Source organism: Phyllostomus discolor, chromosome 1 (genome assembly GCF_004126475.2).
Source record: "Phyllostomus discolor isolate MPI-MPIP mPhyDis1 chromosome 1, mPhyDis1.pri.v3, whole genome shotgun sequence".
NCBI lineage: Eukaryota > Metazoa > Chordata > Mammalia > Chiroptera > Phyllostomidae > Phyllostomus > Phyllostomus discolor.
In genome coordinates this window covers 140907495-140934927 of record NC_040903.2, presented here as the reverse complement: position 1 = coordinate 140934927, position 27433 = coordinate 140907495, and the positions used below count along the sequence as shown (strand labels likewise).

General features: G+C 33.5%; 1 protein-coding gene across 5 annotated transcripts in view; it reads right to left on the bottom strand.

Annotated features, from left to right (window-relative positions):
* Positions 1-27433, bottom strand: part of NOVA1 (NOVA alternative splicing regulator 1) — a 151608-nt gene that overhangs the window by 3474 nt on the left and 120701 nt on the right. For all 5 annotated transcript variants that reach the window (XM_028505737.2, XM_028505735.2, XM_028505739.2 and 2 more), the window contains one exon: positions 1-628. This exon is cut by the window's left edge and continues 3474 nt beyond it. In XM_028505737.2, the coding sequence (XP_028361538.1) occupies positions 1-628 (628 nt within the window). The remainder of the gene's footprint in view (positions 629-27433) is intronic.

Sequence of the window (27433 nt, the reverse complement as noted above, 5' to 3'; positions counted from 1 at the left end):
ATGTCCCCGCCGTACCACCAGCTGTGCTGCCACTGGCTGAGGCTTCACTGGCATAGGTGGCCAACAAATTGGCTGCTGCTGCTGCTGGGTTGGCACTGGCAGCTGCTGCAGCCAAAGCCCCCGTTGCTGCTGCTTGACTGAGACCTAAACCTAATGTGTTGAGATTATATCCATAGCTGGCTAATGTATTAAGTGCAGAGGTGATGGCCACCAGGTCGTTGCCTGTGAAGCCGGATAAAACTGCTGGAAAGGCTGCAACGCCAGCAAGGTTAGCATGTCCTAATAGCCCTGCGGCGGCTGCAGCAGTTGGTAACACTTCAGCAGTGTTTGCATAAGGAGATCCGGTTGGATTGGAATTTGCCACTGGACCTGTAACATTGGCATAACTGATATTGAGACAGCTGCCACTCTGTGGATCCTCTTGTATCTTCTGGATGATAAGTTCAACAGCTTTTCGGTTTTGTTCAGGTTCTCCACTCACAGTGACAACCCTCTCTTGCAAGTTGATCCCATCAGGTTTCTGGGAAAGCTGCACCCAAGCCCCTGACTGCTCCATTATAGCCTTCACAGTAGCACCTCCCTTCCCTATTATCAGACCTGCTGTGCTGTTGGGAACTATAATCTTTACCTGTAATTAAAAAAAATACGTATAAATAATACTTCTGTTTTGTGCACATACATTATATATTACTTTGCTGCCCTAGAAAAAGTAAAACAATCAATTGAAAATTAGTTGAAATATAATTTATGAAAGACAGAAATATCACAACTTCTAAAGTGACTTTCATCAGTTTAATACAATTATCTTGTAAAGTTAGAACTTTCAAATGAAAATAAGCAATCTTCAGTTTTAAACTATTAAACAAAAATTGTCCTTGAGTCTCTGTGCATTTTGCAGTAGAGGTTCTAAGACATTAGTATTTTTTTAAGGAACAGTAACTATAAATCAATGATAACATTTTTATATAGCTCTGAAATCAAAATGTTATTGCTGAATCTTCACCTATTGCACTTGAAGAATATCTTTACTCCAACACATATTAAAATGAAGAGTACAGGATTATAAAAGCAAAGTTAGTAAAGGAAAAGTAGTCTAGTTCTAGCTTGAGCTCCTCCAAAACATTAATTTCATATTCCTTGTCACCTAGCAATTTCCATGTTATTTAATACCTTACTTGTTTCACAACTGGCATTTTCAGAGATAAAGAACAATACAGTAATTAGTATTTTAATTTTTAACACAACATATAGCCTTACAAAATAACAAATATTTCTAAATAATCAATAAAAACAATCCAATTGCTTTCAGGTAGGTTAAGGCTATCTGAGAATGATATAACCTACCTATTCTATCTAAATGACTAGAATTGATTTAAATGACTACATTTAAAAAATAGGGCTCACAATCATGTCACCAAAGGTAACTGAAAAATTGCTGCAGTCACATGCATACCTGTAACAATCTGACGTACCCATAGAAGTCATAGGCATTTCAGCCAATTTGTATTGAAACATCCAGCCACAAAACCTAGCATATTTTTATTTATTTAGTCAGTCAAATAAAAAGTATAGAATGAGTGTGGTATCCTCCATAACCCCGAAGGTTAATATATAGATATTTACATTTTAAATTGCACTTTGGTAGCACAAAAATACACAGGGCATTTTTTAATGACTCATTTGGTAGATGAAAAACTGAGTTTGTCACTGACAAAGCCCTGAAGGGCACTCTTCTTGTCACAGACATTAAAAGTGGACAGGCTGAAATAATCTGTTAAGATTTAAGCAGGAATTTAGTTTAGATATTCTATCTGATATTCAATAAGCTAGTTTTTTAGCAAGTATTGCCATGCTATCTTTAAAACAGATCTAAGTAAGAATATTTTAAAGAAACAAAGCCACGCATTTTTGGTATTTTGCTCTTGACGGTAGCAAATGGTGAAAAGTAGAAATTCAAATTCTATACTGTGTCACCTCATAAATATACTCACACGCATTATGCACATGAACAAACACAAATACACACACACACTTTCCTTTCCACACATGTAATTTATAATCACAGTAGAGTTTTGTTTTATTCATATTTGTCTGTATAATTTCATTTTAGTGAAAAGAAATCTAAATTTTCTAGAAATATTTCTTAGCAATATCAAATACATCCTTCATATTCACCATGATTAAATACATTCAGTTTCAAAAGTAGACTGAGAAATAAGTCTTTAACATGTTAATTTTGTTCACAGACTTTTTTTGTGGAAAATTATTTGTCTGAAATGCTTAATTAAAGTATATTTAAGTGTTATAATTTGAAAGTTAAACCATAATTACATCTTAAACTCAATTATAAAGATGAATTAAAATCATCCTTATATTTTATCCCATGCACACAAAATATTGAGAAAATTTACTTTTAAGGATTTAAATCCTGAATATCAAATATGATTATACTTTATAAATATTTCTCTTAAAAATCAGAATAATTTGACAATAAAGTACTGTTGAAAACATTTTTATACTAACAAACTATAGGGTTTTAAAATAAGTTTTAGGAAGAAACATATGTTAATCAACCAAAAGTTTCAAAAGAGTGGTTCTTAAATTATTTTAAATCCTAATATCACTTTTATTTTGCTCAATGCATTGATTACCTGTGTGATAAAACCCAAGAAGAGAATAAAACATGAAAGGTTAATTTTGAAAACTATAGACTATCAATAAAAAGTAATGAAATATATAATTTTATAACATCCATTCTAAAATAACCTGAAGCATCTATTAGATGTGTGACAATCGTATGGTGTTTATTTCTACCACAGTGCACACCAGTCTCTTACTCCATTTAATGCATCACAGTGTTTTTAATTTATTTTTTAACTCTAGGACTACTTCTGTCCTTCAAAAGAACTTATAAAACTGTGCCTAGTACTTACATAATTGCACATTACCTACCTTTCTTTTTTATTTCTCCCTTTAATAATTTTTCTTTTAAATATTCAAAAATTCTGAAATAATGTAGTTTAGAAACTGTGAACTTTTCATAAAAGTAAACATCTTCAAAAAAATCCATATCTTTGTAAATTAAATAATTACACCACCATATCATCTTTCCTTATACTAAAGATGTCTTTATGTAGTAAGTACTATTCCAGTTGAAACTGGAATTTAGTTTCAACCATTTAAAATAATCCTATATAAAATACTGTCATCCATAATTACTGTTTTATCAGATACTGAAGTGGTCCCCAAGTTTTGTTGGTATAAATGACATTTGTCCACATATAACTAAAAGTGTGCTATGATTAAGATATTAATGACTACATATTAATATTTATAATATGTATCACTTCTTAATTTTAGATAGTAACAATTCTGCATAAGATTACTTATCTTAGAAATTAAATTAGAAATTCAAGGAAATAGAAAGTTATTAAATTCCAAATTTAATTAATATAACATTTAATAGTTTAGCCAAAATATGTCACTCAACTTATATTTTTCACACAAGGACATTTAAAACCTCTTAGATTTACACTATTTTTTTATAAAGAATTAAAAATATAGCCATATCTATACTAATCTAATATGGACACAGAAACCAGACCTTCTAAGAAGTTGAGACAAAAAATTAACTTGTTTGTATAATATCTCAGAGAGAGCAGTGCTCCACTTCCATTTTATGTGTTAAGTCAAAGCCAAGAGGGAGTGAGACACCTGTGTGGGAGCTTGGAGATGGTGGGCAACCGAATCCTGGGTGGGGAGTGAGGGGCCCAGGGAGAAAAGGAGGAGCATGAAGAATTATGTGCGACAGCCCACTTGCTCACTTCTTACATACAGGAATACAGCATTTAGTAAAGGAAAAGTCTGTGCATTAACAGTGTTTGCATCCCCATTCCATGCAAATGAAATTTATCATTTGCATACTGAAATTATAAATATCATATTTTAATCATATGGACAGCTTCATTTTCTTTGGTGAAGTCTGTTAACACACTGACACGTGAATATATGTATTCTTATTTCAAAAAGAATTGAGAGAAAAAAGAACTGGATCCTAAATAGCACACAAATTATTTGGTGTAACATGTATCAGTTAAATCAGGTCTGTTCTTGATAGTTACAAATTAGTTTTCCCTTTAGAACTATGATCTATAGTTGTACCATCCATCCATCCTTTATGAAATGCACACTGAGTGGCCTGAGGGCCCTGTGTGGGAGCAGAGATAAAGGATATATATGACACTGTTCCTGCCTTTAAGAAACTCTGGATGAGTTGTGGAAAGCAGATGTATAAATGTATCGAATAGTCTTAAAAGAACTGGTACAAAAATATATAAAGGGTATAAAGGAGACACAAAGTTTAATTGGAAGAAGGGATAAGAAAATCTTTGAGATATGATTGCACTTATCTAAATGTCTTTCGTATTTTTGTACTATCAGTATCCTGTTCTTTACTATCAAATATTCCCATAAGCTTGCTCTGTTATCTCTGTGTAGTAAAGTTCCTGTTCAAACCTAGACCCATTTTAGTAGTGATAATCTGCAACCACAAAAGAATAATCTCTACGGGAATCCTATGAAAAGTGTTAAAAATAACAGGTGAGTAGGTTTTGATACTGATGTGTTTTTGATTGAAAATAAACATTAAGACATACCAATTTATTCCTTTGCCATGTAAGAACTCCAACTCAGATGGTCTTACAAAGAAAGGTCTGTGAGTGCCTGTGAGGCAGCACGGCCTCTTCATCATGGGAGGAAAATTACTGAACTCCCTCATGAAACCATACTTTAAAATAAATGCAAAACAAGTTGAATTACAATTTAAAGTATCCCAATTAATAGTATGAACTACTTTATTTAGGGTTTCTACAGATGTATGGCCTTACATTCAGAAAGCAATTCCTATCAATAGTAGATACCTGTTATTTCATTCATTCATTCAGCTAGTTGATGGTCCAATATGAGTCAGCCTGAGAATTTGGCCCAACTGTTGAGATAGATACCTACGTTTCTACTCTAGTAAAACACAAGCCTGACATTACGACCAACTATCTTCTCACCATATGGCAAGAGAAAGGACCAGATGGAAAATAATTAACCTAGATAAAAGGACACTCCAAAAATGAAGAGAGAGAAATTTCTGATAGCATTTTGGCATCTGAATCTAACATGTCTAAAGCCAGCAGAGAATCAATACAATTCCCTTTTTGTTTAAGCCACTTTGAGTTGGATTTCTATAATCTGTAACCAACCAAACAGTATCTTTGAAAATACTTTTATGTTCTTGTTATATCATGTATCAAATATCTTGTTATATCATGTATCAAATATGTCAAATATTATTATTTGCCTATCCAAAAGAAATGTTAATATTTCTTATTGTATCTCTTGATGCTGTAAAAGATGCCATAACTCTGGTAAAGAGACAAAAATGGATAAATGAATTTGCCTTTTATCAAAATATATCCTAAAGACCGAATAGGGTGAGTCTCTTTCATTTCCCTAATGTATTACACCTTACGCTATAGAGGCACCCTAGGGTAGTGTCTGACGGAAATGCTCGTGTCATTTTGGGGGTCTATATTGAACTGCTGACAAAAATAAATAGAAAATCTTGTACATTTTCTTTTGATTATAGATTTATATACATAAATAACTGTCTTCCTGAAAAGTACTGATTTGGCAAAATATAGGGTGGGGCAAAAGTAGGTTTGTTCTTGTGTTATTTATTTTCCACACAAACAACTGTAAACCTACTTTTTCCCTATCCTGTATGTACTACACAGCTATATGAATACAAGTATCTAAAAAGTATAAAAAAGTGGCCCTTTTGACTCTGTACTGTTATCATTTCCTTACTTCTGATAACCAAATCAAAGGCGGCAGTTTTCACAAACATGTCTAATACCTACTGTAAAGTACCATGCTGTCTTCCCCCAATCCTTTCCCCCAACCCACTGCCAACACCAGGTTTTAGAGCTGGGATCGCTCTGTGCCTTCTCCTGCTGCCTGGATCCCTGCTTCCTGTTAGGCAGTGTTATCCTTCCCCTCCTTGAATGTTTCTTGCCCAGCCCTACTATTTTATCCTACCTAATGTGATATAATAAAAAGTATCTAGATTTGGCAGTTAGGAGATATGGGCTTTCACCTGGCTCTTCTGGGTGACCTTTGTCAAATCACTGCAGTTTCATCATTTCTAAAATCAGACAGCTTGATTAGACTGTGGCTGAGGAGTTTTCATGTTAGCATTATGAAAAACTCTACAACCGCCTTCAGCCCCACCCCATGCCACCTCCCCACTGCGTTACCCAGACTCCCTATGCAGGCATTCCAAACTCTCCCTTACCCAGTCCTGACCTGTCTTCCCAGTTTCATCTTTTAGGACTGCTGCCCTCCCAGGAACAAACTTTACCTGCTAGTTCCTGAATATAGTCTACGTTAGGTGTTTGTCTATGTCTTTGCCTTCCATTTGTTTGTTCCAACTGACAAATGTTACCAGTATCTCCACACTATTCTTCCCCTTAAAACTCATACATTTTTGACTTCTGAAATCTTCTGTGCTTTGCAAGAGCAGTCCAGATGCAATATACTCATACTTTGTACACTTAATCCTGGTTTCCTAAAGCTAGAAGTGTGCAAGTATTTTTATACATTTCCTACTATGCTGTTTATCCTATGCTGGCTTATATGAGAGCGCAACATATATTTAACTCTTAAAATATTTTATTTTCCTGAAGATTATATTATCATTTAATATTTTCCATTTCCTATTTGCACTTGGTTGAAGTTATCAATTGGATAATGTTTTAAAAAATAAAGCCAAAAAATAAAATATAGATCTGTATAATAACTGAATAGTAAATTATGTGAAAGATTCCATCATGGCCATTTGTGTGTGTGTGTGTGTAAAATATGACTTTGGGTTCTTAAAATAAAAATAACTATCTTTATCATCCCTGAAATCTAAAATTCAGTGATTATACTGCAACCATACTGACATATAAACAATAAATGTGCAGATGCTTTTTAAAAGAAATTATTTTTAGAGAGAGAAGGGAAGTGAGGGAGACAGAGAGGGAGGGAAACATCAATGTGTGGTTGCCTCTTGTGCACCTCTGTTGATGACCTGGCCTGCCACCCAGGCATGTGCCCTGACTGGGAATCGACCTAGCGACCCTTTGGTTTGCAGGCTGGCACTCAATCACTGAGCCACACCAGCCAGGGCAGATGCTTTAATTTTATGAAAGTACCAAAATAGTAATACTCACAGATTTATGATTTTTAAAAATCCAATAACATAATTCAGTAATTAAATAAGCACTATATGCCTTTTTCTTAAATGTTCATTGATGTATTTACTATGCTATCTTGTAGTTTCTTACACATTAAGCTCGTGGCTTGGCTTATTTTATCATAAAAAAATGTGATCAGGTTGGTTCTAAAAGTCTAGAATACAAATATATTAGTGTTGATCAATTCATAAGACGGCTCAAAAGACAGAGTCCACTAAGTTATGATCATAATTCATAATTGCTGTAGTTACCTCCCACCCCCTGCCTTGATTCAAGCAACTGCATTTTTACCTTAAAATAATTCACTTCAAAAGTTTTGTGGAGATTTTACTTCATTTTATATCTGTTTCCAAAGGCCCACATATATTTTTCCCTCTGGCTGCAAGGTGTAACAGAGAATGACAGACAACATATCTCTTTATTGTGTCTTGAAAGAAGATAATGAATGATAATCCTCAAAAATTTCTAAAGGCAAAGTTTAACTATTTTTAATGTAATACATTTTGTCATTTTACCTCTTGAAGCATTATTCAAAATGGGTTTTTTTTGATGACTGCTTCATATTTTAAATATACATCACATTACATTCCAGAGGATTTGAATAGGAGTAAGAAAAATAGAAAAAAAAACTATTCTTTATAGGTAAGAAAGAAGAAGAGAAGGACTTCAAACCATTCCTGTTATTTTGAGATAAGTACTCTAGACATAATTATATCAAAAAAGAAAATGACTAGAACTCAAGTAATTATAAAGAAAACCTATCATAGGGCAGTTCTATCATTGCAAATGAACATAATTTGGGGTATTGTCTTCTAAATGCTTACTAAACCAGATTCTATTAGGATTAAATTTTCCAGAAGTCCCATTTGACATCATCTATGCATCGAGTTATCCAAACTCTATTATAATTATTCTTATTGTTATTACTATTTTAAACCTCTCTTCTTAGCTTGTTCAGGATATATATATGTATGTATACATATGTATATATATTTAGAGATATGTTCAGAGTTCTTAATTCTGATAAGTGAGAAACTATACTTGAAATACTTGGGATTTTTACATGAAAACTTATTTTCTCAGTTTAATATTTTAAAGGTCATAACAATCTATGTAAAAAGTGAAAAACAGCTACGAACGTAAAAGCAGGAGCTGTGTATACTGAAGTGGGTGATGAGAAAAGGAGTGAAACATAAAGACAGAGAAAGCAAGAATTCTATTTTGGACATTTTAAGTTTGAAATGCCTTTCAGACACCCAAGTAAAGACATTAATTAAGTGACTGGCTGTGGGTTTGAAGATTAGAAGACGTTTGAGAGTTAACATCAAGATAATATTTAAAGACACAGGTATAGATATAGTAATCTAAGGGAAGGTAAAAGTGAAAAAACAATTTTAAGTAACAAACAGTAAAGAACTGTGTGGACAACAAAATGTTTGAGTTCTAAAAGGATCAAAGATAAAGTACAACAGCAAAATTAATCAACTCCCCCAAAAATGCATGAACGAAACATAGATGGGGGAATGGCTTAACTATCAATGACCTTCTTCTTGCAAATAATATTTGCAGTAGTACATACTGCTTTTTCAAAATCACATTTTAGTATACATTGTTAGAAAATAAGCATAATCTTTAACTTAATTTCTCTCCTATAATCCACTAGGAAAATAACGCAAAAATGGAAAATTTCATATAACACAGAACACTGTATGTCTGAAAACTAATGTTATTATAAAATTACTAAACTATAATATCTAAAATTATAAATTATAAAATAGAAACTAGAAAATTCATGGACTATAAAAAACAGTGCAAAATTTAAATATGTATGTAGAGTTTGGATTAAACAGTGTAAAATTATATGTAGGTAAAACTGAAATTAAGGGGATAACAGATTGAATTTCACCACATAAGCATGTTTTTTTTAAATCATATAAACTATCTTACTTTAATTTTTTAAAAGCAGTGCAACAAAAGGAAACAAAAATTATTCCCACATTAGGCTACTGAATGATTAAATCCTGCAAAAGTATTAAAAATAATTCATTTAAAATAAATTTAGTAAATTTCTGGTATTCATTGCTCAACTTTTTATTGAGTACCTACTGTGCTCGAGCTACTATTTCTGTTGCTGAGGATATAGAACTAATTAAAAAGGATTAAGATCTTGCTCTCATGAAGCTTACAACCAGTTAGTATTGCAAAGACTACTGCATATTTAAATGTATATAAAAAACGAGTGGATACATGACATAAAAGCAGATTTAAAAACACTTTTAAATTATAAAATAAAAATTTTTAAATCATAATTTTAAGCAAGAATCCTATAATTAAGCTAAATGCTTGTTTAGGAAAACGACAAAGATAATTAGGAATATAGAGCTTTTCAAAATTCTGAGTTTGTTCACAGATTGATTTACTACACCATGATGTAACTAGACTAGATATTATTGAAAGTAATTAAAAATATAAATATAAAGAACACTTCCACAATTTGGGTTTTTTGTTACTTTTTTACAAATTTTTTACTGTTATTTTTACTGCTAAAATAAAATAATATTAAATGAAAAAACTGACAGATTTTATATTACTGAATAAAATTATAGTTGCTTGTGGGTGTTTATATTTGCTAATCATCTAATTCAACATTTCTTATGTTTTAATTTCACGAACAGTTTTTCTGAAGGCAACAGTCATTTTTAAAAAAAATAATAGGTGACTGCATTTCAGAGTCACACTAGTAAAGGGATGCTGGTAATTACCACAAATGACTGTCATTAAGAAAATAAAAATTTCATGAATTATTCTTACTGTATAATCACTTTAGATAAGCAAAGAAACATTAATATATGAGGCTACAGAGCAATGTCTGCAATTTAACATAATATATTATCAGTCACAACAGTACTTTTCCTACATATAGATGAAAATAGTTTACTTACAATATTTAATGAATCACAAATAAAAATATATTAATTTTATAATTACTATTATTGGGCTAAAAGCAATTTGAAGTTAGTTAATGAAATAGAACAACTCTTTTTTCAAAAATATTTTAAGAGTAATAGGAAGATTATATCATCTAATTGATGGAAAAATAGCTAAACCAAACACCAAAAATATAAACTGTAACATATTAAGTTCAGAAGTAAAGATGAAAGTGATCAATTTATTTTCTCCTCAAATATTTCTGAGTCAAAAATTTAAAAAATTAGAAAAATAAATGACATGAAGCAATTGTTTATCCCATAGCGAGCAGAAATCAAACTCTCTGATTTGGCAAAACTATCATACTCTTATCTGAGTGAATATGTAAAAGATGTTCCTATTTCTAAGCATTTAAAAATAAAATCAAAATGTTGAAAATTAACTTGGTAACTCCCCAGTTTTCCTATTTTAGAAACTTTCCATTTCATATGGCTTTTCTGAAAAGGTAAAACAAATTTAATTGAACTGTATATACATGCACACAGAGCAAGAAGACTAGTGCGTGCTCCAAAACAGAGGCCTTGGGTGCTTGGGTTATACAAAGGCTTGTAAAACGTCTGTCTTGAGAATGTGCCAGTGCAAGAACCAGCTATGACTGCAGGGAAAACGCTGATGAAACAAACCAACCACATTTACCTTGTTGGACTACCAGGTAGTCCAACAAGACAGAGAATTGCAAATCTGCCTACTTAACAGCTGATACTAGAAAAAGCATTCTATGCATTTTTAGTGATATCTGAGCCAAATTTGGGATATAAAATAAAAAACATTACTGAGTGGCTATTTCATTAACTCCTTTCCCCTAAAGTGTACCACTTTCTTCAACTTGAAAACGTGAAAAGCCCTAGGCTTTCCATAAACATAAATATATCTTCACGTAAAATTATACCTTTAAAAGGACTTTTGAAGGTCACATAACATGGTATTTACCAAATGGTGTATTATAATTTTAACCTCAAAATATTAATGGTATGCTGCTTTCAGGAGTAATTCTTAACTTGCCTGCTAAGAAATCCTCTGATTTCCACCCCTGGGTGTGAGGGTCATACTATCTACACAGCATAGCACACTAACAAACTTAGAAGATTGCAATAAAAGGAATATGATTAGAAAGCACTTGTTTAACCATTTTCCATAATTTTGTAAGATTATTGTTAAGCAATCTTAAAGAATACTAATCTGTACATAAAGATCTCCATGGGAAGGGAACCTAACTATAGTTGGCAATAGCCAAAAGACTAGCAATGCTCTGAAAAGATAATCATATTTTGTATAATATCCCTTCATAGATTTAAATTGTATTAATTCATAAACCATTACTGTCCTCAATGATAAAGCTCACACCTACCCTTCAACTTTTGTACAAATCAAATATTTTTCATTAATTTAGAGTTTTAAAAATAACATTCAAAGGGTGCTATTTCATGAAAAAAAAGTATTGAATTAAAATTTGTGACAAGAGTCAGTGTTATATAGAATACAGTTATCATTTTTTATAAACTAATGTGCATTTTTCATATAGTAAATAGTATTTCCCAAAAATCCAGGAAACATTTCTCTAACTTTTCAAACACAGGTGCTTAACCTCATCCTAGACCTTATTAAATAAGAATTGCCGTAGGTCATTGCTACGGTTGAGAACATTTGAAATGTTAAGAAAATACTATAAATCTTACAAAACCATTTAATTTGGCGTAGCTTCAAAATGTGAAACATCCTATGCTAGTTACTAAATGCTTCCTCTAGGCCTGAAGTTTCTCTCTTCTGACCCTTGCTGACAGCCTGGAATAAAGCATCCCACACACTGAAATGAAGGGGTCAAGCAGCTGAAACACATCTGTAATGTCAAAGACAGTCCGATCTTTCCCAGTCTTTGGGGAAAGTCTCTCTTTATATTTCTTAAAACACTGCATATACCACAACTGAAGTCATTATTTTTTCCATCCTCTTTTTAGTCTTAGACAACATTTTTTTTAAAAAGCAGATATTGAATATAAACTCTAATTGAAAAGTAAAGTTTTAAAAAAGTAGATATACAAAAATGTTAAGAATGTTCATACTCCTTGTCATCACCCTGATGATACATGAACACAAACTGGTTTTTGACTATTAAAAATAGGGCCATATGCTAGCAACTTAATTTCCTGTAATTAATACAGGGTCCGGCAGAAGGAACATTTGCTCTAGTGTGGTTGGTAGGGTAAAAATATGGGTGTAATAATTTATAGTTTTAATTTGAACATTTCACTTAAAATGTCATACGGTGTGCTTGAGTATGATATTGTTGTTACAGAATTACATGCTTATGATTTTGTAATAAAAGATGTCATTTTTTAAAGATTTTTTATTTATTTATTTATTTCTAGAGAGGGAAGGGAGGGAGATAGAGAGACATAGAGAAATAGAGAGAGAGAGAGAGACAGAAACATCAATGTGCAGTTGCTGGGGGTTATGGTCTGCAACCCAGGAATGTGCCCTGGCTGGGAATGGAACCTGGGACACTTTGGTTCCCAGCCCGTGCTCAATCCACTGAGCTACGCCAGCCAGGGCTAGATGTTGTCATTAAAAAGGGGCATTATTTGTCCCAGGTCTTGTATATTATGAATACTATTCTAGGCTAATTTATGTGGCTCTAACTCATTATTTTTAATAGCTTCACCACATAGTATTCTGCATACCACAATTTACTCAGCCACGCTACTGTTAGAGGTCGAGTTGTTTTCCAACTTTTGCACCTCTAAATAATACTCCAATATATACATCTTTGTCTCTATATTCTTATATATTGATGCACTGTTTTACTGGACAGATTCTCAACATCTGCAATGTTACAACATTTCTTACATCAACATTGTATGAAAATGATTGTCTCCCTCATCTTTGCCAGCAGTTGTAATTTGTAAACACACACAGATTAATTTTTGCAGTCCTAGTATAGGTCACATAAAACTTTGGTTAAAAAAAGTACTCTCTCATGATGCTAATTCATATAACCTTTAACTATTTTCTCCTTTTTTTACATCAATCTAGAAGTTCTCTGTATAGTTATCAATTCATTGTCATATCTATCTGTTCAACATATTTTTTTCCAAGGGTCTTACCATGTTCTTTCTTATTAGTAATGTATTCTGCTATACCAAACATATAGACAATATTTACATACTCAAATATTTTAACCTATTTCTTCATGCTTTGGATTTCCTTCTTCCTTAAGAAAGCCATCCTCAAGTTGATCTCACACATTGTAACTTCATCTTGAGCACACTGATTTAATTTCACACATTGTATAGGCTGAATGTATACATTTATTTTCTTTCAGGTGGGTAGTCAAGTGTATCAGTACTATTTATCAAATAAAACATCCTTTTAAAAATAAATTAAAATGATGCTTAAGTATTGCTCTGCATCAGACAGTGTTCTAAATGCTTCTCATGGATTGATTCATTTAAAACATGACCATGCTATGAGTAAGCACTGTTATTATTCACATTTTACAATGAGAAAACACATATGATAAAGTTGGTCCCTCAAATTGGAAAATTAGGAAATGGCAAATATTTGATTTAAAGTCTGCAATTATGGCTTGAGATCATAATTGTCTTACTCCCTAAGTTATATTACTTTTCCTAATTCATGACAAAGTACAGTTAAGTTCTCACATATACTTGGAACTATTTCTGAAATATCTATTATGTTTAATGGACAATTACATCTGTTTGTGTTAATATCACATGCTTTTATTATAACAAATTTATAGTAAATTTTAATATTGAGAGAAGTATATCATCTCACACAACTATTTTTTGGTAATTATTTTATGGTTCATATTATAATAATTCTCAGGCATTTATTTTTTAATATTAAAATCATTTTCTCTTGTTTCTCCAAGACCAGAAAAATTATGAAGAGAAATCAAAGTGCAATAAATATTAATATTTTGACTGAAAGGGATGGGTATTTCTGATATTAAATCTTCCCTTCCAAAGTTATTGTAACAAAGTCTATTTATTAAGGGAATGTAATGAAAATTGTACATCCTCTTAATACAGATTCCATGGGGTTTTTTTTTGGTTCATTTTATTCCTGGGAATTTTGATCTGTATATAATATGCACTAAGTTGAGCCATAAGAAATTGTACTCAAATATCAGCAATTTTATAAGGTTCATATTAATAGTAAGCAAAATACATAAAATCTAATGTATATAATAAAGTCAATAAGTTCATTTATAAAGAACATTTTGAATTTCACTATTTTTCTAGGACTTTCTTAAGTAGACTTCTAAACAACATTATCCTGACATCACATACAAACACACACAACTCACACAAATACCCTGAAGAAAATTAAATTTAATTTTAATATTCTGTTACACAGTTATAACAATACTTGAGACAAGAGCCTGAGTGGTTTTCAGCTGTGCTCTGAGTACTACAAGGAACAAAATAGAAGTATAACATAGAAGGCTATGTCCCATTAACTTAACCTACTTATTCCATCAAAAGTATTTTTTCCACTTGGTTTATATGTTTAGAGAACTTCTGTGCAAAATTTCATTTGAAGAATTAATTTTCAAAAACAAAAAAGAACTGTTAAAGTATATAGGCTTACAGTCTAACACTAGTCATTGAAAAAAGATTTATTGAGAACCTACTTTGTTCCAGATTATTGCTTTGATACATCAGAGAAAAAAGCAAAGATCCCTGTTCTCAAGCAACATCTTTTCTAGGAAAGCAAGATGGATAATACATAGTAAATGTGATAACAGAGTACATAGTATTCTACGAGGCAATGAGAAAAATACAGCAAGATAACGGGAATCAGGAGTACTGAGGTAAGGGGAAGCCAGGTCGCTACATTAAACAGAGTGGTCAGATAGACCTTATTGAGAAAGTGAATTCTGAACAAAGACTTGCAGGCTTTGAAGATGTTAGCCAAATAGATTTCTGAAATAAGAGAATTTCATGCAGACAGAAAAGCAAGAAGAAAATACTGAGGTGAGAAGATGTCTAATGTCTGCAAGGAAAAAGGCAGATCAATTTGGCTGGGGCAGAGTGAGTCGGGGTAAGTGGTAGGAAATGAAGAGAAACAGGTAATGTGGCAAGGGCCAGATCTTGTAAATCAGTGGATGTAATTTTGGGGATAGTGGCTTTTACTGAACGAAATGAAAAGGAAACTATTGCAGGTATAGGCAAAGAAATTTTTAAATGACATTTTAAAAGGAATACTCAGTCTGGTCAGTGGAGAAGAGACTTTGGAAAGCAAGGGCAGAAAGACAGGAAACCTAAATGGAGGCTACTGCACTAATTCAAGCTTGGATGAGAGAAGCAGTAAATACACACACGCGCACACACACACACACACACACACACGTGTATATATATGCACATGCTAGATTTCAGATGCTAAAAAGAGAAAAGAGATGCTATGAATTCAAGATTTTTTATCTGAACAAGTGGATGTATGGAGTTGCCTTCAACAGAGATGGCAAAAGCTAAAGGTGGAGCAGTGCGGGAGCAGGTTTTGGACTTGTGACTTTAAGATGCCCATTTACATATGCAAGCGGAAATACTGAAGGGCAATTTGGATAGTCTGTAGTTTCATTCTAAGATATGGATTAGAGATAAATATGAACTCAAGTTATGAGCAGCCTGAATATTATATAATTCTAGGGGACATCTAGAGAAAATACACTAAAAATTATGAACATGAAACTTGATGCAGGACCTTGTAATAAGCCAGGAAAGGTGAAGAATCCTAAGGCTTAAGCTCTATTAGTTCACAGAAAACCTGCCTCTCACTGTAGACATAAGTTTTGCAGATGTCAGCACATAAAAGCTAAGGTATTAGATGAAAAGTAAAAACACAGAAGTCTCAAGTATTAAAGCCTGGCATACCACAACATTAAGTGGGCAGATGAAGGGAGGAACTTGCAAAGGATTCTGAGATGAAGCACATGGCATGACGCAAGAGGAAAACCAAGAGTATGTAGCATCCTGGAAGTCAAGTAAAGAAAGCATAAGAAGAAAGTAGAAATGATCAATTATGACAAGTATTGTTGATAGGTCAATTAATATGTGGACTGAGAATAAACAACTGGAATTAGCAATGTGGTCATCACTGATGTCCTTGGAAAAACAGTTTTGGTGGAATGGTGGAGACAAAATCCTGAGTGAAGTGGAATTAAGGAAGAATGAGAAGACAGAAACTGAAAAACAGAGAAAATATTTTTTGAAAGTTTTGCTACCAAGCAGTACAAAAGTTAGGGTGTTAGCTGGTGGAGAAAACAGGATTAAAAGTTTTGTTTTTGTCTCTTAAGACAGGACAAAAACAGATGCATGTATGCTAATGGAAGTGATCTCATTGATACCCCCCCCAAAAAACAAAACCCTGACAGATCAAGGATAGAGAAGGCAGAATTGCTGAAAGATGTTCTTGAGTAAAATAAAAAGGGCAAGGTTTAGTGTACAACCAGAATTACTAGCTTAGACAGGCACAGGACCAGTTTACCAATGACAATAGACAGGAAGTTGGAAAATGCAGGTATAAATACTGGCTGATTAAATATACCTGTTGGTGTGAGTTTGTGAGAGTTTTTATTTTTTTGATTGTTTCATTATTTCAGTAAAATAGGAGTAATTAAGGTCATCAGCTGGGAGTGAGGAAGAAGCAAGAACTAATGGGGAATTTTGAGAGGGACAATTGTTAGTGTTATACCTCATAAGATCCCCTCCCTTTGAGTATAGGTGTAAATTAACTTGATTCTAATCAACAGAATATGGCTAAGGGATAGAATCTCACTACTGATTATGCTGTAGAGCAAAGTAGGTGAGAAGTCAGGCTGTGTGTGATTAGATTCAATATATAAGGCTTCATCTTGCTAGCACACCCTGAAGAGTCTCCTGCTAGCTTTGCAAGAAGCAAACAACCAAGCTGTGAAGTGCCTACAGAGAGAGTCACATGGCAGGGAACTTGGGGAGCCTCTATAATCATAGGGCAGCCTCTTGCCAACAGCCAGTAAGAAGTCAGGTCCTCAGTCACAGAGCTGCAAGAAACCGAATGCTGCCATGCTGCCGTCAACCTGGATGAATTTAAAAGAGCATTGCCTCAGGTCAAGCTTCTGGATGACAGCACACCTGAGCCAATACTTTGATTATGGTCTTGTAAGATCAAGAGCAGTGGATCTAGCTAAGCAGTGCCTGGACCCTTGACCCATGGAAACTGTGAAATAATAAACATGTGCTCTTTAAGCCACTAAGTTTGTGATAATTTACTACACAGCAACAGAAAAGTAACACAGAGACTGAGAGGAGAAGAGAATTTATGAAACAGGCAGGTAGAGAATAAAAAACTGAATGGGCTTATGATTATCTGACCGCAGTAAGGGCCCATCTGAGACCTGTGCTCACAAACTTAAGTGAAACCAGTGAGTTTTATTTGTGTTTTTCTGTTGCTATAGCAAGGGCACTATACATGAGTTACCTATGTTTGATTTGTTCTTTACACATTTATATGTATATAATTTCAAATTTATCAGTACATAAATAAATACATGTCCATAAAGCACATATTTGTAAAATCATTCATCTTTTATCTTTTCCTGAAATTTGAGAAAAACCCCAGGAGTGTGAATAACCAGGAATCAAAAATTAAGGATGAAATTTAGTCAGCACTGATCAATTAACAAAACCACTTCACTGAATTTTAAAGTGACTTAGTATCAACAACTATGAACTGATTATACCAATTGACTCTGAACTTTTTTAGGTTTAAACACATTCCTCAAATACTGTAATTCTATTTATTATATCTTTACATTTGCTTCATATTTAAATTCCATCTGTAAAAAATGTCAAGCTTACATCTTGCTATAAAAAAGCTTAAAATTATTAGCTTTACCCATATTTTTTTCTCAAAAGGAAACAATAGTATTTACAAATTGAACAAGAACCTACTCTCACTAGAGAAGAAAATAATTGTAGAATATATTAAGCTATCTTAAAAAACAAAAAGAGACCTGTCATGGTGGAGGAGTGAATGGAAGCTACACTAACATCCTTCCAGGACCAACTGGAATTACAACTAAGTTAAAGAAAAATCATCCAAAATAACCAACTGAACACCAGTTGAAGCCTTATAAGCAAGGACATATAGAAGAAACCACTTCACCACAAGATTGGTAGGGAGTGCGGAGGAGGCGTGAGAGGGCAGACTGGGCTTTCATGGACAAGAGCTGAATTTCTGGAGGGTATTTCAGAGGCCTGGGGATTCCTTCTGAGGAGTGTGGGGACCGAACCCCAAGCTGGGCTCCCCAGCCTAGTGCACCAGAACTGGGAAAGGAACCCAAATATCATCTGGCTATGAAAGGCAGGGGTGTTTCTGTTCACCAAGGAGAGTCAGCTACAGATGCAAAGACCTCTTTAAAGGTCAAGGAACAAAATTCTCTTGCAGGCACTCACCCTGGGCTCTGGCAGAAGGAGGTCAGAGTGGACTTAAGATGTGTATGGACAGTCTGGGGTTGCTGTCTCTGGGAAGAGAGCTGAAAGATCAACCGCCAGGATCACTGTGCACTCCTCATACTGCAGAAGCCATCTCCCTTGGGTATCGCACTCCCCACCAAGCGGCTACAGCTTGGGGAGAAGCAAGAGCCCCACCTGCAGGAATCCCTCTCACCCTACCCTGTGGAGATTAAGCCAGGCTGCTGAGTACAGCTGGAGGCTATTCCAGTGATTAAGCCTAACAGCAAAGGCAGATCTCTGGAAGCTCTGAGACTTTAGTTGATGCTTCCCTGGGCCCAGTGCTGGTAAAAGTTGGCCTTGGTGTGCAGCTTGGTTCTTTCTGCACACATCCAGGCCCAGCAGAGGGAGGCACAATCTGTGTATCACTGATAGCTCCAAACAGGTTGCCCAGGGCCAGTCACAGGCAACATCTGATAGACCTGCAGCAAAGTCTTTGCAGATCTACCTAACACATAGAAACAAATACAAAGAAGCAGCCAAAATGGAAAGACAAAGCAAAAGCTCCAAAGGAAAGAACAAGAGAATTCTCCAGAACAAGTGAAAAAATGGAGGTGAGCAATTTATCAGATACAGAGTTAAGAGTAATGATTATAAGGATACTCAACACCATGAAGAATGACACAGAGATCACAGTAAGTGACCAGTCAGTAATAAAAACTACAATATCTGAAATAAATGATACACTGCAAGGAATAAACAGTAGGTCAGATAAAGCAGAGGATATTATCAGTGACTTAGAAGACAAGGTACAAAAAAAAAACATCCAAGCAATGCAGCAAAAAGAAAAAAATAATTTTAAAAAATGAGGAGAGCTTAAGAAAAATTTTGGACAGCATGAGGTGTAATAACACCTGCATCATGAGAATATCAGAAGAAGAGAGTGAGCAAGGTTTCAAGAACCTATTTGAAGAAATAATGATCAAAAACTTCCTCTGTAATCTGGTGAATGAAGAACATATACAATTCCAGGAAGTACAAAAAGTCCCAAAAAAGATGAATACAAAAAGACCTACAAAAGACACATCAAATTAAAATGGCAAAGCTTAAAGATAAGAAAACAATCTTAAAAGCCACAAAGAAAAGCAGTTACCTACTAGTGATCTCCAATTAGACTGCCATCTGATTTCTCAACAGAAATATTTCAGACCAGAAATTATTAGCATGAAATATTCAAGGTGATGAAAAGCAAGAACCTACAAACAAGGCTACTTTACCCAGCAAGGCTATCATTTAAAATTGAAGGAGAAATAAAGAGCTTTCCAGACAAGAAAAAGGTAAAGGACTTTGTTACCACCAAACCAGTATTGTAACAAATGCTAAAGGGCTTGCTTTAAGAAGAAAAAGAAAAAAACCACAAAAAAATAGTTAAAAAAATAAAATGGCAATAAACATGTACCTATCAATAATCACCCTAACTGTTAATGGCTTAAATGCTCAAACCAAAAGACAGAGGGTAGCTGAATGGTAAGAAAGCAAGATCCATATATGCTGCCTCCAAGAGACACATCTCAGATTGAATGATGCACACAGACTAAAAGTGAGGGAATGGAAAAAGATACTTCATGCAAATAGAAAGGAAAGAAAAAAGAGCTAGGATGGCCATATTTACATCTGAAAAAATAGACTCGAAAACCAAGGCTACAGTAAGAGATGAAGGACACTACATAATGATAAAGGGAACAATCCAACAGAAGAATATAACCCTAGTGAACATTCAAGCGCCCAACATAGGAGAACCTAAATATGTAAAGCAAATCTTCATGGACACAAAGGGAGAGATCAACAGGAATACAGTCATAATAGGGGATTTGAACATTTCATTGACTTCAATGGATAGATCTTCCAGGCAGAAAATCAATAAGGAGAGAGTGGCCTCCACAACACACTAGATCAAATGGATTTAACTGGTATCATCAGAACATTTCACTTCAAAGCAGCAGTATATATATACTTTTCAAGTGCACATAGAACATTTTCTGGATAGACTACATATCAGGACACGAACAAGGCTCAATACATTTAAGAAAACTGAAATCATATCAACATTTCTCTCTGACCACAAAACAAAGAAACTAGAAGTCAATCACAAGAAGAAAACTGAAAAATTCACAAAGACATGGAAACTAAATATCATGTTATTAAACAATGAATGCGTCTACAAAGAGATCAAGGAAGAAATCTAAACATAACTTGAAAAAATGAAAATGAGAGTGCCACAACCCCAAATCTGTAGATCACAGGGAAAGCAGTCCTAAGAGGGAAATTCAGGCCTATCTAAAAAAAAAAACCATGAAAAAGTTCAAATAAAAAATCCAAATGTACACTTAAAGGGTCTTGAAAAGGAACAACAAACAAATGCCAAGGTGAGTAGAAGGAAGGAAATAATAAATATAAGAGCAATATAAAAATAAAGTGCAAAAAAACAATACAAAAGATCAATGAATCAATGACCTAGTTCTTTGAAAAAATAAACACGATTGACAAACCTTTAACTAGTCTCATCAAGAAAAAAAAAGAGGGACAACCCAGATAAATAAAATCAGAATTGAAAAAGGAGAAAGAACAACTGGCAAAAAAAGAAAGACAAAGGATTGTAAGAAATATAATGAACAACTACATGCTAACACATAAAATGGATAACCTGGAAAAATGGATAACTCCTAGAAATATACAATCTTCCAAAACTAAATCAGGAAGAATCAAAGAATCTGAATAGACTGATTATACCTACTAAAATTGAAGCAGCAATCAAAAAACTCTCAACAATCATAAGTTCTGGACTGGATGGCTTCAAAGGTGAATTTTACCAAACATTCCCAGAAGAACTAACACCTCTCCTTCTCAAACACTCAAAAACTTCCAGAGGAAGGAAGACTCCCAAGCACATTCTACAAGGACAGCATTACCCTAATTCTTAAACCACATAAAGGCATTACAAAAAAATTATAGGCCAATATACCTACCTGATGAACATAGATGCTACAATCCTCAAAAAATATTAGCAAGCTAAATACAGCAAAACATCAAAAAGATCATACACTGCGATCAAATGATATTTATTCCAGGAATGCAAGGTTGGTACAACATTCACAAATCAATAAATGGGATACACTACATAAACAAAATGAAGGAAAAAAGCACAGGATCATATCAACAGATGCAGAAAAAGCAGTTAATAAAATCTAGCACCCATTTATGGTAAAAACTCTCAGCAAATTGGAAATATGAGGAACATACCTAAAAATCATAAAGGCTATATATGACAAGCCAACTGCCAATATCATACTCAACAGGCAACATCTACAAGCATTCCCCTTAAGACAGGGAGCAAGACAGGGATGTCCTCTTTTCCCTCTCTTATTCAACACAATAGTGGAAATCCTAGCCATAGCAATCAACAAGAAGAAGAAATATGCACTCAATTTGGAAAGGAAGAAGTAAAACTGCTTTTATTTGCAGATGACATGATATTGTATATAGAGAACCCCCAAAATCCACCAAGAGACTGACTACTAGAATTGATAAATGAATTCAGCAAAGTAGCAGGATAGAACATTAATATCCAAAAAACAAACCATCAGAGAGGGAAATTAAAGAATAACAATCCCATTCACAATTCACACAAAAATAAAATACCTATGAATAAACTTAACCAAGGATGTAACAGATCTACACTTGGAAAATTATGAGATACTGAAGAAGATCAAATAAGTAGAAGCACACACTGTGTTCATGGACTGGACGAATTAACATCATGAAAATGTTCATACTACCCAAAGCAATCTATAGATTCAACACAATTCCTATCAAAATTCCGATGACATATTTCACAGAACTAGATCAATATTTCAAAAATTTATATGGAAGCACAAAAATCCCCACACAGCAACAGTGATCCTGAGAAAGAAGAACAAAACTGGAGGAATCACACTACCTAATACTAAACTATACTGTAAGGCCATAGTATCAAAACAGCATGGCACTGGCATAAAAAGAGACACATAGATCAGTGGAACAGAATAGAGAGCCCAGAAATAAACCTACACCTTTACAGTCAATTAATATTTAACAGAGGAAGCAGGCATATGCAATGGACTAAAGATAGCTTCAATAAATGGTGGTGGGAAAATTGGACAGATATGTGCAGAAAAATGAAACTAGACCACCTTCTTACACCACACATAAGAATAAATTCAAGATAGATCAAAGACTTAAATGTCAGACCCAAAAACATAAAAATCCTATAGGCAATAAAATCTAGGACATTGTTCGTAGCAATATTATATCTGATATAGCTCCTTAGGTAAGGAAAACAGATAAAATATACAAGTGGGACTACATCAAACTAAAGTTTTTGCAAAGCAAAGGAAATCATCAACAAAATAAAAAGACAGCACATGAAATGGGAAAACAAATTTGCCAATGTATCTAATAAGGGGTTAATATCCAAAATTTATAAAGAACTTATAAAACTCAACATTGAAAAAAAACAATCCAATAAAAAATGGGCAAAGAAGACATACATATGGCTGATACACATATAAACAGTTGCTCAACATCACTAACCATTAGAGAAATGCAAATTAAAACTGCAATGAGATACCACCTCACAACAGTCACAATGGCTATCATCAATAAATCAATAAACAACAAGTGCTGATGAGGATGTGGAGAAAGAGCAACCTTTTAGCACTGTTGATGGGAGCACAGACTGGTGCAGCCAGGAAAGCGGTATAGAAATACCTCAAAAAATTAAATATGGATCTTTCTTTTGACCCAGCAATCCCACTTCTGGGAATACATCCAAAAAAATCCAAAACACTAATTTGAAAGAACGTAAGCATCCCTATGCTCACTGAAGTGTATTTACAATCATCAAGTTATCAAGGCAGCCCAAGTGTCATCAGTTGATGAGTGGATAAAACAACTATGGGACATTTACACAATGGAATACTACCCAGCTGTTAAAAAAGAAAATTTTACCCTTTGCAACAGCATGGATGGAACTGAAGAACATTATGCTAAGTGAAATTAGCCAGTCAGAGAAAGACAAATACCATATGATTTCACTCATATGTGGAATCTAATGAACACACTGAACTAACAAAACAGACTCACTCAGAGATGGAGAGCAGGATGACTGCTATGGGAGGGGTTAGAGGGTGGAAGGATCAAGCAAAAAGGCAAAAGGACTCATGGACGTGTACAACAGTGTGGTGACTGCTAGGGAGAGGAGGGTAAAACGGGGATAAATGGTAATGGGAAAAACTCAATAAAAATGAAATAAAAATAATCACTAATGGAAAAGAATAGAGACTTTAATTACAGAAATATTTTAGACTTGAGAAAGCATCAATATTATCTTACAGTTTTTCTTTAAAGATAAAATTCAGTTTTTATATGCTGTATCACTTAGTTTCTTACAGAACAATGTTTCTGCCCTGGCTGGTTTAGCTAGTGGACTGAGTGTGGGCCTATGAACCAAAAGGTCACCAGTTCGATTCCAATTGGGACCCATGCCTGAGTTGCAGGCCAGGTCCCCATTGTTGGGTGTGTGAGAGGCAACCAATCAATGTTTCTCTTCCTCTCTTTCTCCCTCCCTTCCCCTCCCTCTAGAAATAAATAAATAAATAAATATGTAAAAAAGAATAATTTTCCTTTTTCATTATTACTTGAGAGATATTTCAGAAAAAAATAAGTATAACAATCTAATGTGGAGAATATTACATTCTAGAAACTATTTTTCTAAGAATAATGAGGTTGATTTTTTCTTACTTTGATCTTATATCATTTGAATTTTTTCTGTAAATAATTTTTGTATGTTTTTATTTATGTATTTTTTAGCTGGAGGGGAGGGAGAAAGAGAGGGAGAGAAACATCTATTGGTTGCCTCTCACACACCCCCAGCCAGAAACCTGGCCCACAACCCGGGCACGTGCCATGACTAGAATTCAAGCCGGTGACCTTTGGATTCCCAGGCAGCACTCAATCCCCTGAGCCACACCAGCCAGGGCTTGAATTTCAATCAAGGAAAACTGAACTCAATTTATTCAGCAAGTAAGTGGCAGAACAAGGATGTGATCATAGGCAATTTGACTCCCTTCTTGACTTTTAGCCTCCATTCTATAAGACTTCTCATATGATAATCCTTTAATTTTCAGAGGCAAGTTATTATAGAGCAACAACACTAGTTATAGTCTGTCAGTCTGACCTGTGAAAACTTGAGGACAGAAAAGTAAAATTCAGTATGTGAAACAGTCATTTTTGAAAGACTAGAAAATATTTTTAAATGTTGAAACTGTAGATAAAACTAACTTTATGATGTATTTTCTGAGCTTTTTATTTTGGGGTTTAAGCAAATAATAATAGTCCCTAATTTATTTTTATTGAATCATAGACAAACTATTCTGGAAATAGAACTCAATCATCACTCTTTTGCTTATTAAAATAACAACAAAAATGAAAATAACACACTCTTGATGTATTTTATAATGGTCTATAAAAATTCACATGGAAAAATGTTTATAGTTACTTTTAACAGCTGAGGGTATTATATTAGCTAGAACACATTAAACAATAACTTTTAATTTAAATTGGAATGCTCTGAGTTTGTCCCATTTCTTCTAGTTATAAAATTGGAGACACATCTGCTAAATTGCTGGATAAGAATAAAGCAAACTTAAACCAATAATAAAAGTTATTTTTATAGGTTTAAAACTCTAATTTAATCACATGTAAGAACCCATTTATCTATCCCCATTACCCTTATAGATATAAGTCTACACATTAAAGTGATACTGATTTAAATAGGACTTACACACAAAAAATAACTGTGATCTATGAACACCAAAAACCAAATTACCTAAATAGAATCTATTGGGAAATACTGTAGGAAAAACTACTAATAACATCAATATGGGTGATAACTATACTTTCCTCCATGAATATACGGAATCTGTTATGGTCTTCTTTTATATTTTGCCTCATGTTGTCCAGGAGATACTATGCTTGTTTGCACAAGAACAGAATGAAACAAATATAAATAAAATACATTTAATAAATATAACTGGGTATAATGGACAGAGGATAAAATCACAGGCGACTTACTATTTTGAATTAGAAAATCATTAGATTTGGCAGAGGTGGATGCAGTAACTTATCTAAAGGGTAAAAATATATTAGTAAACTTAAACATAATTAGTCTTTTAAAGAAATCAAAATTCACATGTTCATATAAGTGAAAAAAATGCACAAACTGAATTTAATAGACAAAATTTTTCTGTCTACATCCAGAATTTTTTATATTGAGGAAAAGCATAAGTTTTGTTTTTATTGCAATTTTCTTGTTTTTGTTTAGAAAAGAGAGAAGGATGAAGTACAAGAGAAACATCAAAAATATAAAGTCATTTGTTTTCCCAATAGTTTTCTATATCATATAATTGAAGCTCATATAACACATAAGGTATATACCATATGATTTCACTCATATGTGGAATCTAATGAACAAACTGAACTAACAAGCAAAATAGAGACAGACTCATAGATAGAGAGCAGGATGACAGCTAGTTGAAGGGGGCAGGAAGTAAGGGGGTAGAGGGATTAAGCAGAAAAGAGAAAGGACTCATGGACATGGACAACAGCGTGGTGATTGCTTGGGGGAGAGTGGCATAAGGGGATTAAATGGGGACTAAATGGGCATGGAAAAATACATTAAAGATTAAATAGAAAAAGATAAGGTATATAAAGTGAAAATAGGTGTATTCACACACACACACACACACACACACACACACACACACATTTTGAACTTCATACATCAATAATACCAGCTTGGTTCTCACTTTACACAGTACTATTTCCTTCAAAAAGAAGTGCTCAGTTTCATCACCAGAGATGTATACTTTTAAAACAATTTACTGGGTCTAAGATGTAAGCACTATAAAGTATTTTTGTCTGAGGGAATGCTACTGCATAAAATAAAAATCAAGCTCCTAACATCCTGTTAGTTTGCTTCCAGTTATTATTTTTAAACTTTCCCTGAGGTTGCAAAAGTATTAGATCAATAATGAACAAAATAATTCTGATAGCTTTATATTAGATGATACGCAAAAGCTACATTTAATATACTTAGCAAATACAGTTCAATGTTTATAATTTATTAGCCAACTCTATGAAATATATTTAAAAGATAAGCTATTTTTAATATTTAAATAACCCCATGAGGCCTTGTATTAGTAAAAAATTAGAAATATTAAAGAAAACATTTCTCACCTAAATGAAGCTCAACTCAGACAAAATGAATATGTGTTTAATCATTTTAATAAATATATTTTTAACAATTGTGAAGTTAAAGTACAGTATGTCTGAATTACATAAAATATTTTATATAATTTCCTTAAATGTATCAAAATTAACCACACTTTTGAAGAATGACCTACAAATATTCAGTACCAAAACAATCATTGAATCAAACTATTAAGATATATTTATACTTGCAGTTTGCCACTCCACAAAAGAAAATACTAGTATTAAATTCTAAGAAAATACCATTTCCTATGTTGTTCAACAGCATTAAAAGTATGACAAATACCAATTTTCAGTTACTTTTAGTTTGCTACAAATGTTTTCCAACCA